We start from the raw sequence: 11649 nt of genomic DNA, 5'->3' as shown, positions 1-11649 counted from the left end.
GGAGAGGGTCTTCTCAGTGGTAGCTCCCAGACTCTGGAACTCCATCCCTGGAGAAGCTAGCCTGGCTCCCTCCTTGCCCTCCTTCCACCGGCGGGTGAATATCTTCTTGTTCCAACAGGCTTGGGGAGGACCGACTGCTCTTTGTGAGAGGGATGTTACTGTGCTGTTTCTATTGCAATTATTTGTGTGATTTTAATACAAATAGTTTTAATTCTACCAATGTTTGATTTTAAAAAATTAATGATAGTTTTTCCTATGCTTTAACAGTTCTTAAAAAAAATACTTAGTGAGGTTCTCCCCCCTCCCCCACAACACAAATCCTGGTTACATCCATGCCTTGATTTCTATCCAGTGTAATAATAATCAGTGCTTTTTTTCTTTTAAAAATGTTTAGGGGTACTCTCATTTTGACTCAAGAAAATCACCATTTTATAGTTCAGATCGGGAGCAATAAATACAGTAAATGGACAAAAGCACAAAGATTCACAAAATGTTGAGGGGTATGCGTACCCCTGTGCCCCCCCCGAAAAAGCACTGATAAAAATCATAATCATAACAACAACAACAACAACAACAACAACAACATTTGTGTAAATAAGGTTGGGACTGGACTGTATGCCTAAACATCCTCAGCAGAGTTGGAACTGAATCCCACTAAACTCAATAGGATTTATTCTCCAGCAAAATAGGGCTGCGGTTCCTTTAAGGGCTAGAGCGACGCGGACGCCCCCTTGCGTTAGCGGCCCTAGAAAGCTGAAGGGAAGAGGGGGCGCCGGAATCGCGTTCTGGAAAGAAGGGGGGGGGGGCGGGAGAAACCAGAAGTCTTTTGTCCCGGTTCCCTTCCTGTACGAAACCCGGAAATGTAGCTCCTCCCCACCCTCTCCCTGCCGGTGCCGTTTTGGCTTCAGGTCCGTCCCAAGATGGCGAAGCTGCTGAGCTGCATTCTGGGCCCACGGCTGTACCGGGTCTACCGGGAGCGGGACCCCATCAGACCCCGTCGCCTCAGGGCCGAGCCAGAAGACACGTCGCAGGCCCCGCTAGAACCGTCTTGGGTGAGCTTTATCAACTCTTTTCTCCCCCCCCTTTCGGAGACTTGGTATCTCCCTCGTCGCCCTTTACCTTCATAGGGTTGGGGGGCGAAACCATTACTCTTAAGGGGGTGGGCATTGCCCTGCTTTCCTTGATGTCTGCATTGAGAGCAGCCTGAGTCTCATGGAGAGTCCGGGATACCAGTGGGCGATACCATTAGGATTGCGGGGGGGGGAGGGGGAAGAGGTATGAAAAAATCCAATTACTGAGCCCCTTATTTAAACATGGCACACGCCGATCGTAGACAATGTCATTACTGGAGGGTCTGGGGCCACCTTTCTGGGATGAGGCCATCATAAAACACGGGGGTGGGGGTGGATTATTCCTGCCTTGAGGATATTTTCCAAAACAGTGGCTAGCCTTGAAGGAGGAATGGAGAGAGAACAATAGCTGGAATGTTGCATCTTTTTGTACAAGACTTCCTCTTCTGTTTCCCCATCCCTGTTCAAAATTAGCATTGCCACAATAACCTTACAGTTGCATTGCAAAGATCCAACAGGTGTAACTTTTTTTGACATGGCACTGTTGGGATGGAATAGGCTGCCCCTGATGAATACCTGTCTGGCGGCGGGAGTTGTAGTTCAGCCTCACTTGGAGGGCCAGAATCTGTTTCTCTAATTTTAAAAAAGATAAGCCGCATATTTCTGTGTGAAATCCCTCAATGCACCTCTCATTTATAAGAAGCAAATGGAAACAATATTTTAAAATTTAAGAAAGGAAAAGCAGAGAGAATAAAAGCAAAACTAACAGCAGTTTCAAGCAGTCAGCGAGCTGGAAGGGGAGTCAACGCCAAATGCCTGGCCTGGGGAAATTGAAGTGTATGCACTTGGCCCCTGCAACCTTTCAAAGTTGGTCCATTTCCAGTATCTTAAGAGAGTTAATGTACTTGGCATCTGCAACCCTTTGAAGATGGTTCCTTTGCAATATCTTTAAAAGAGAGGGTGTTCTGTAGGCAGGCTGCCACCACAGTCCCCACCTGCCCAGATTCAGAAGATGGGGTACCTGGAGCCAGGTCAGTGAGGAAGATTCCCAAAGATCAGACAGGTTAGGAATATAGAAAGCTGCCCTATGCTTCGTCAAACCATTGACCTATTAACTCAACCAGCGGTGCTGGGGGGCACTGATGGGAATTGCATCCCCAAATATATGGAGGGCACCAGGTTGACAAAAGCCGGTCCACACTTCATAGCAAACACTGTCCAAGGTTTCAGGCAGTAGCATTGCCCAGCGCTATCTGAAGATGCCAGCACTGAACCTTTTACATGCAGAGTTACAGTCCCTTGATTAGCTTCCATGAAACCCCAGGATTCCTGTTTGGAAATCACTGTCCTAGTTCATTCCTGATGCCTGTCTGGGCAAACCTGTTGGGAGGAAAAGGCTGTATCGGTTACATACTGTACTAGCAACACACACACAGCTTGCAGTATGGGAAATGGGACAATCAGGTTGCTCAATGTTTCTTGTTATCTGCAATGCGTCCTTGTGTACATCACCACTGCCTTGTCTAGTGGCATAAGCAGATATTTTTGTTTCCAAGGCTGACTTAACTTTCGCCTATATTCTTCCTGGCATGCATGGCTGCAAGGCCGCATCTTCCAAAAGCTGTGCCTTAGTGGCCATTTTGTTTTGACTTGAGTTTTGTAGGGTGCCCTGCGTCAGGAGGGCCTAGCCTGCGTCCTTCCAGATATTGGACTCCCAACTCCCATCATCCGCAGTGGTCAGGAACCAGGGCCTCATCTGAAGGCACATAAGGCCACCACCTTGTTGAAGCTAAGCAGGTTCCTGGGTGACTGAATCGGTAGAGAGAGTTGAGAAACTAGGCCGATGCTTAGAGGTGGTGTTAGGCCAATAAATAGAAGCTGAATCCTGAGACTATGTCTGTGTTCCATGTCCCGAGTTTTCAAGTCAGAGAGCTGGGGAGATTGCCTGTTCTGGACAGGGTTGCCCTTCCTGGGACGGAGCAGGTCAGTCGCTGAGGGGTACCCCTAGATTTGGCACTTTTCACTGGACGCTCAGTGGGACGCAGGTGGTGCTGTGGGTTAAACCACAGAGCCTAGGTCTTGCTGATCAGAAGGTCGGAGGTTCGAATCCCCACGGGGTGAGCTCCCATTGCTCGGTCCCTGCTCCTGCCAACCTAGCAGTTCGAAAGCACCTCAAAGTGCAAGTAGATAAATAGGTACCACTCCGGCGGGAAAGTAAACAGCATTTCGTGCGCTGCTCTGGTTCGCCAGAAGCGGCTTAGTCATGCTGGCCACATGACCCGGAAGCTGTATGCCGGCTTCCTCGGCCAATAAAGCGAGATGAGCGCCGCAACCCCAGAGTCGGCCACGACTGGACCTAATGGTCAGGGGTCCCTTTACTTTACCTTACTGGACGCTCAGGTGGCAGTGACTAGTAATGTCTTTCCATCTCTGGCTGGTTCGCCAGCCACAGCCCCTTTTGGACAGAAATTACTTGGCCCCAGTACTCCATGCTCTGGTAACTTCCAGATTGGATTGTTGCACTTGGCTCTGTGTGGAGCTACCCGTAAAGACGGCTCAGAAATTACAGCTGATCCAAAACGTAGCGGCCAAATTACTGGCTGAGGTTCCATTATGGATCTTGCACAACCCCTGTTTTAAAAGAGCTATACTGGTTTCCAGTTTAAGGTGCTCATGCGGCGTTTAAAGCTCTAAACAACTTAGATCCCAGATTATCTAGAAGACCACCTCCTCCTATACAGAACTCCTCAGGTGTTAAGTTCAGCAGAGGAGACCCTGCTAGTTGCTCCAGCACCTTCAGAAACTTGTGGCTTTGGCCTAGGATAAGACTTTCTCTGTGGCAGCCCCTAAGTTGTGGAACTCCCTCCACACAGAGGTAATAAATAAAAATGGTGGCAGGTAGAGCACAAGCAACATCTTCAGCGCTGTGTACCAAACGGTTCATCTAGCCACTAAAATATATTGAGTCATCACAATACCAAAGAGGGCGTACTTATTTCTAGAGTTGCTGCTTTCTGTTTCACTTTTCATCCTCTCCTGTATTGTGCAATTCTCATGCCTTGCAGCTTCCCAGAAATGAAGAATCGCAATACATCACTTTGTGCTTCCTGCCTTCTCTCCCCACCCCCATGGCACCCTCAAATCTGCTCTGATAGGTTGGCTGGAAACTTAGAGCAGGGGTTTTTTTTTGGGGGGGGGAGGTTTGCCAGGAGAGGGAGGGGAAGTTCTGCTGTGCTCACAGAAATTGTTCTGCGTGTGCAAGGACTTTGTTGGACGCAGCCCAGTCATTCCTGTCTGCCTCGAGAAGTGAGCTTAGTGCTTATTGAATTTGGAGAAACTCTGAGCTCTCCAGCCTCTCCCCAGCAAGCGAGCATTGAAGATGAAGAAACTTGCACTCTGTATCCGTAAAAATCAAGCTTCGTAGAGGAAGCGCTACTAATCACATGTGGGCCCTGCCTTTCCGCCAGGGAGCAAAGGGCAGCATGCATGCGCTTAATCCCTTATCATTTAGAAGAGAACGCTTTGCACTTTCTTTAAGGCTGCAACAACAGCTTACTCACCTGCCTTGATCCTTGGCCGCTGCAGCATTGCACCATCCCATTGCTGGCAACTGGCTATATATTGCATGTGAAGCTGTGCAGTGTCGCTGGCTTGAGTTGCAATCCAGTCTGAGGAATCTTTGGATCTCCACACGTGCCTGAGCTATAACTCCCATCATCCCTGCAATTGGGGCTGGGGGGAGTTGTAGTTCAGCCTCACTTGGAGGGCCAGAAATTCCCCGGACTTGCGATACGTCATCGTGAAGAAGATGGCGGCTAAACTCCCCAAATGGCTGCTGTGTTCGTAGGACAACCTGCTGCCCTCTGGACGTCTTAGGCTACAACTCCCACCAGTCCCATTAGCCCCAAGCACTGGAGGACAGGACCAGGTTGGGAAAGGCTGTCCCTGAGGAGATGATCTCCCCTCTCCTCCTTCATCCCCTGTACAGTGGTACCTCGGGTTACGTACTTAATTCGTTCCGGAGTTCTGTTCTTAACCTGAAGCACCACTTTAGCTAATGGGGCCTCCTGCTGCCGCCGCGCCGCCACTGCACGATTTCTGTTCTCATCCTGAAGCAAAGTTCTTAACCCGAGGTACTATTTCTGGGTTAGTGGAAATCAGAAAGGTTTCTGTGGTTTACATGAGTAATAATACAGCATCAGTAAAAGTTTCCTCTCGTTTGGGAACTAGGGTTGTGTTGCCTACAGATACAAATGAAGGGGTTAATTGGCACCAGGTCCACCCCCCCACCCCAAAAATACCCATGCGTCAGCTTTTCAAAAGAAAAGCATCCTTCTCTCCCTTCCCTCCTCTAGCCCTTCTTCAAAAGACTTAAGCCCAAATTCAGCAAGCGTTTTGTTTCCTTCCAACAGGAATCTTACTACCAGCCACGGACGCTTGAAAAACATGCGGACAGCATACTCGCTCTGGTGAGTACATACTCTGCGTCTTCCGTCCGCCAGTGTGCTCTTTATCTCCCAGCTGTTCTAGACGACCTAGTGGCAGTGTACTCGTTCTGCAAAATGTGTTGGAAGCTTTGGGGGTTCCACTTAACTCAGGGGCACAGACGGGGGTGCTGCGGTGAGCTGTCCACGCAAGCCCCACGCTGCTGTTTCAGGCAGCGCGGGGCCCCAAGCCACCCGTCACTCCCGAGAGAGACGCATGGGTTGGGCATACTGCAGGCCAGGCCCCACTGTACGTTCCGCCACCTGTGGTGTGCCATTTTGTCCCCCCCCCCTCAGGGATGACACCCGGGGCGGGCCGTATCCCCTGCACCTCCCTTCCTATGCCCCTGACTTAGCTTGCAGGTAGTTCAATAGCCCCCCCCCCCATGTTAAAGCAAAGCAAAACCCCAGAAGCTTACTGCAAGTTAAATATTAAACCATGCAGCCTATGAGGGACAGCCCAGAATATAGTCCAGTCCCTGCTATGCTTGTTTTCTGCTGGCAGGAAGGTTTGAGGTGTGTGTGTGTGTGTGTGTGTGTGTGTGTGTACATACATACATACACAGAGAGAAAGTGTGTTCAAATTGGGGGAAATAAATACAGTAAATGGACAAAAGTACAAAGATTCACAAAATGTTTAGGGGTCTGCGTACCCCCAGAAAAAGCACTCTGTGTGTGAGGGGGCAATTTTCAAAACCATGATTCCGTGATCTGCCACCCAACGTGGTCCAGGCCCTTCCTTCTTCATTTTACTGAAGTCCTGGCACATAGTGAGGTAATAGATTGATGAGATCACATTCTGCACTGAACCATTGGCGGAGGGCTTAAAAATAAAATAAAACCAGTCTTCTTTCTTGCATGTAATAATCTAGCACGGCAGGGAACGAATGCATTAAACCTTTCCCCCTGTTGCACTCGTTTTCTACAGGCGTGGAGGGCTGTTTGTTTGTTTACATGGGGAAGCATTCAAGAATCCCGGCACACGTCCCTCACATGATCCTCCATTCTACGATGGTGCAATCCAGAGTGCCATTCATCCTGCATAATCATGTGTAGGACAGCTGGTGCCCGTCCCGAGGAATTTGGGTTTCCACCTCTCCCTGGCCCAGAATGTAACCTTTTACTAAGAGGTTGTTGAGAGAAGCAAGACCTCATTAGGAGCAGCTCAGTGAAAGCATGTTTACTCGCAACCCGGTCCCCCTTGGCTTCCGCTAGTAGCCATGGATGCAGTGCTGCACATTGCAGAGTTGATTCTCTCGTCTCCCTGAGCATTAAACCGGCTCCCTTGGCTCCCTTCTCTCTGTCGCTTAAAACACCAGGGCCTTCGTCAATGAGCCCCCAAAAATGCCTAGGGAAAGCCTGCTCTCTGTGTGACTTACGCCGTTCCTTTGCTCTGTCCCTGCAGGCTTCCGTGCTGTGGTCCATTTCCTACTACTCTTCCCCGCTCGCTGTGTTTTACCTGTACAGAAAAGGTAACGGGCTGCTACTCTCTGGGCAAACTCTTTGGCAAGGTGCTGCTGGCTCAAGCGTAGCGCTAGAAAGCTTCCGACGCTGGGAGGTTATGGGGGTGCGGCACTGTTAGCTCAGTGGTAAAGCACTTGTCTTGCATGCGGAAGGCTCCAGGTTCAATCCCCGGCCTCTCCAGGTAGATCTTGGAAAGATTTGTATCCAAAACACGGGATGTCCGCTGCCTGGTAGGATGAACGAGGTGCAGAAGCCGCCTTACGCCGTGTCACACCTTGAATCCATGCTGCTTAGGATTCTTTATACCACATGCAGAGAAGCTACAGCTCATCAGACATTGCTGAACTACAACTCCCATCATTCCCTGGCCCTGCCCTCTGGGGTTGATGGGAGTTGGCAATTCAGCAACATCTGGAGGCTCCCACACCTGGCACAGCCAACCCTAAGCTACAGGGACCGGCGGTCTGACCATGGTATAAGGTCAAGGCAGAAAATCCTAAAATTTGCACTGAAAAACACTATCGTTGCCACAAGAAAACTGCTGGTGTGCCCTGAGAAATAAATTTAAAGTTACTGGCGAGCCAAAAGTACCCCCTGACAGCAGAGGCTGTGCACCACGTCTTGTTTTTGTTTTTAAACTCTTTATTTCGTGCTTTTACCCTGCATTTTCATCCTGTGAAGCACCCTGAGATCTTCGGATGAAGGGCCGTTATCTAAATTTAATAAATAAGTAAACCTTCCTGCTGGCTTCTGTCAGGGGGTGACCTTGCTCTTGTTCTTTTGTTTCGTATTGTTGTTGGGTCAGTCGGGCAAGAGAAAGGACGTCTTCACACAACCCGTACTTAAAGCTGTGAAATCCACTCCTGCCAGAGGCAGCGAGGGCTGGTAATGTGGGCGTCTTCAAAAAAGGAATATTGCCAGCCTACAGACCTCCCACAGAAGTCGCACACAAAGAAAGGTTTATATGGAGAGAGGGAGGGATGCAGGTGGCGCTGTGGTCTGAACCACTGAGCCTCTTGGGCTTGCTGATCAGAAGGTTGGCGGTTCGAATCCCCGTTGCTTCTGTCCCAGCTCCTGCCAACCTAGCAGTCGGAAAGCACGCCAGTGCAAGCAGATAAATAGGTACCATTGCAGCAGAAAGGTAAATGGCGTTTCCCTGCGCTCTGGTTTCCATCATTGTGTCCCGTTGTGCCAGAAGCGGTTTAGTCCTGCTGGCCACATGACCCGGAAAGCTGCCTGTGGACAAACGCCGGCTCCCTTGGCCTGAAAGCGAGATGAGCGCCGCAACCCCATAGTTGCCTTTGACTGGACTTAACCATCCAGGGGTCCTTTACCTTTATGGAGAGAGGCAATCCCTGAGGTATTGCGATTGCGGTCCTGAGCCATTTAAGGCTTTGAAGGTCACAAACCAATGCTTTGAATTGGGCCCAGAAACTAATTGGCAGCCAGTGCAGTCGGGCCACGACCAGCGCAATACGCTCTTGCTCCAATAAATGTTTGTTCCTTATAGGAGATTGCCGTTCTTTCTCGGGGAACTGCCCTGTGTCACGAGGCAGCTGCCATTCAGGGCCAGACAAAGGATTCCTTGTGCGCATGTTGTGTGGAGAATGACAAGGAGATTTTGCAAGGCTGACTTCTGCCCTGCAAATGTTTCCTCGGATTTTTGGGTGAGTGGGGTTTCCCCCTCCTCCACTTCCCAAAGTTTGCCAGTGGTAATCTTCCTCTCCCCCCCCCCCATTATATTTTGGGGAGGGGTGAACCCGGGGCCTCCTAGTGAGTTCATAGTCGGGGTGAAATTTGAATCGGGGCGGTGAGCCGCATCCTGCATCACCGCTTGGTCTCTTAGCAACTCGGCAAATATTTTATTACACTTGGAAAACAGGCGCGTATCATTGGACGTACATTGGGCTTCCTCTTTTCAAAGCTCAGCTCAGCTTACGTGGGGCTCCCGGCTGTCTCCCGTCTGGGCATTAATCCCGTCGTGTGTGTGTGTTTCAATTGCCGGCTACCTTCAGCCTGTTTTCTTTAGAAAGGTGGCTAAATGCATTCAATAAGCAGCACAAATGCTACAGGAGCAGCAGGTTTTCCCAGACTGGCCATTGCACTCAGCGAGAGCCTTGCTTTCCCCAGAATTATAGTTATATTATTTTCAAAATAACTTCGGCAGCACGAGGCATTTTTAATCTTCCTAACAGCATGGGAAAACATAATTTATTATCTCTCTCACACACACCCCACTCAAGGATTTGTTATTGGCAGAAGAGCTTCTTCTGTCAGTCTCTAAGAATCTCAGGCTACCCTCCTCACTCCCCCCGCCTTTTTTGGAGGGGGCACAAGTCTGAAGCCTTCATGGTTTCAGGTGCCGAAGTCACAATGCCCCTGGCCTATTGACAACCTTGCTTCTGAGACTGGTGTGGAATTCATCTTAGGTAAAGGGACCCCTGACCATTAGATCTAGTCGTGGCCGACTCTGGGGTTGCGGCGCTCATCTCGCTTTATTGGCCGAGGGAGCCGGCGTACAGCTTCTGGGTCATGTGGCCAGCATGACTAAGCCGCTTCTGGCAAACCAGAGCAGCACACGGAAACGCTGTTTACCTTCCCGCCAGAGTGGTACCTCTTTATCTACTTGCACTTTGATGTGCTTTCGAACTGCTAGGTGGGCAGGAGCTGGGACCGAGCAACGGGAGCTCACCCTGTTGCGGGGATTCGAACCGCCAACCTTCTGATCGGCAAGTCCTAGGCTCTGTGGTTTAACCCACAGCGCCACCCGCATCCCAGAGTTCATCTTAAATGATTATTAATTTCAGTCAGCTCAGTGTCTGACATGTTGCATTGTTTCTGTTTAGTTGCATGAGGTGTCTATATCCCACGTGAATAATGTGATCATTTAATGCGTCCCTCAAATCGTAATCTTGGGTAATGAGGGCCAATAGAATACAGTGGTACCTCGGGTTAAGTACTTAATTCATTCCGGAGGTCCGTACTTAACCCGAAACTGTTCTTCACCTGAAGCACCACTTTCGCTAATGGGGCCTCCCACTGCTGCCGCACTGCCGGAGCACTATTTCTGTTCTCAACCTGAAGCAAAGTTCTTAACCTGAAGCACTATTTCTGGGTTAGCGGAGTATGTAACCTGAAGCGTATGGAACCTGAGGTACCACTGTAGTTGCCAAAATGGGGCAAACGGGGTGAGGGAAGAGAGAGTTAACAACATGTTCAGAGAAGCCTTCAGCTTTGCAGAAGGACAGAAAATATTTTTTTAAAAAAACAACAGCATCTGATGTCCGGGCCTGCCCAGTAGCTACAGAATAGTGGTCATTTTAAAAGAAAAATGGGTGTGTTATGTTCTGCTGGAGCCTAACAGCATATAGCATCCTGGAAAAAGGGAGACCCACCTGGCAGATCCCTGAACAAAAGCATTCCTTCTAGGAAGTGAAGGTGCATGGCAACATTTTGTGGCTGGGCCCGTTTGTTACGTTTTTCGGATCCTGCCGCCCTATTGATGTTCACAGTGCAACTGCCAAGTGTTTCAACATGCATAGGCCGGATGAATCGCAGCAATGTGACGGGTAACCGGGGCTGTGGAGGGGCCATTCTCCTGCAGGCAGCCCTCTGCTGGCCGCCAATGCTCTTTCGCGTAAGCACACCGAACGGCTTTCTCGCTGCAATCGCTGTGCTCGGGAGATGCTGGCCTTTGCCCTTTGTGCACTGATGGCAAATTGCTTATGTGTTCTTCCCATGGGATAGAACAGGGGTAGGCAACCTAAGGGCCGGGGGCCGGATGCGGCCCAATCGCCTTCTCAGTCCGGCCTGCGGACGCTCCAGGAATCAGCCTGTTTTTAATGTGTCCTTGTATTTAAAATGCAACTCTGGGTGATTTGTGGGGCATAGGAATGCGTTCATTTTTTCCCTTCAAAATATAGTCCGGCCCCCCATGTGGTCTGAGGGACGGTGGACCGGCCCACGGCTGAAAAAGGTTGCTGACCCCTGGGATAGAATAAACGTTCTGAGCGCAGTTTTCGCTGTAAGAAAAGCACCCCGTGCAAAGCAGCCTCTTGAGGTTCTGTGTGCTTGTTCTGACTGCCTCCCCCTCTTTGCCTGTCTCTCTTTCCAGGGTATTTGACGATGTCGAAAGTTGTTGCGATCTCTCACTATGCCGGGACCATGCTGCTCTTGCTGGCGGGAATCGCCTGCCTCAGAGGTGAGCGTTTCCTGGAGTCTGAAGGCTCTTGGCAGAAGTGGGGAACCTATGCCCCATGCCCAATATCCCCAGACTACAACTCACATTATTCCTGGCTAGTGGCAATGCGTGTTGGGGCTGACGGGAGCTGGGGGTTGTAGTCATCTATGTTTTACTCAGAGCAAATCCATTGAAATTGATAGACCCAAGTTAGCCATGTTCATTAATTTCTGCAGGTCTACTCCAAGTAGGACCAGCATTGACTGGAACCCAACAATGTCTTGGAAACCTTATCCATTGAGTCAAGAGCCATCATTGCCTTCCTTGGATTTTGGTGGCATGAAATTGTCCGATTCATATTTTTTCTGTAGGGCCCTCAATGCATTTAAACATTTGCATGTTTCCTTCGTGGGTCTTGGAAGGCAGTTCACAACATGTTGGGGGCGGTGGG

At 49.9% G+C, this 11649-nt stretch overlaps 1 protein-coding gene across 1 annotated transcript in view; it reads left to right on the top strand.

The window, feature by feature from the left end:
- The first annotated feature begins 785 nt into the window (after positions 1 to 785).
- Positions 786 to 11649, top strand: part of ABHD16A (abhydrolase domain containing 16A, phospholipase) — a 31572-nt gene continuing 20708 nt past the window's right edge. Inside the window, exons 1-4 of the mRNA XM_028719816.2 lie at positions 786 to 1052; positions 5483 to 5539; positions 6960 to 7026; positions 11133 to 11219. Of these exons, the coding sequence (XP_028575649.2) occupies positions 921 to 1052; positions 5483 to 5539; positions 6960 to 7026; positions 11133 to 11219 (343 nt within the window). The 5' untranslated portion in view covers positions 786 to 920. The remainder of the gene's footprint in view (positions 1053 to 5482; positions 5540 to 6959; positions 7027 to 11132; positions 11220 to 11649) is intronic.

This window comes from Podarcis muralis, chromosome 2 (assembly GCF_964188315.1).
Source record: "Podarcis muralis chromosome 2, rPodMur119.hap1.1, whole genome shotgun sequence".
Taxonomy (NCBI): Eukaryota; Metazoa; Chordata; class Lepidosauria; order Squamata; family Lacertidae; genus Podarcis; species Podarcis muralis.
Note: the sequence above shows the minus strand (reverse complement) of the source record. Positions and strands in the feature narration are given on the sequence as shown.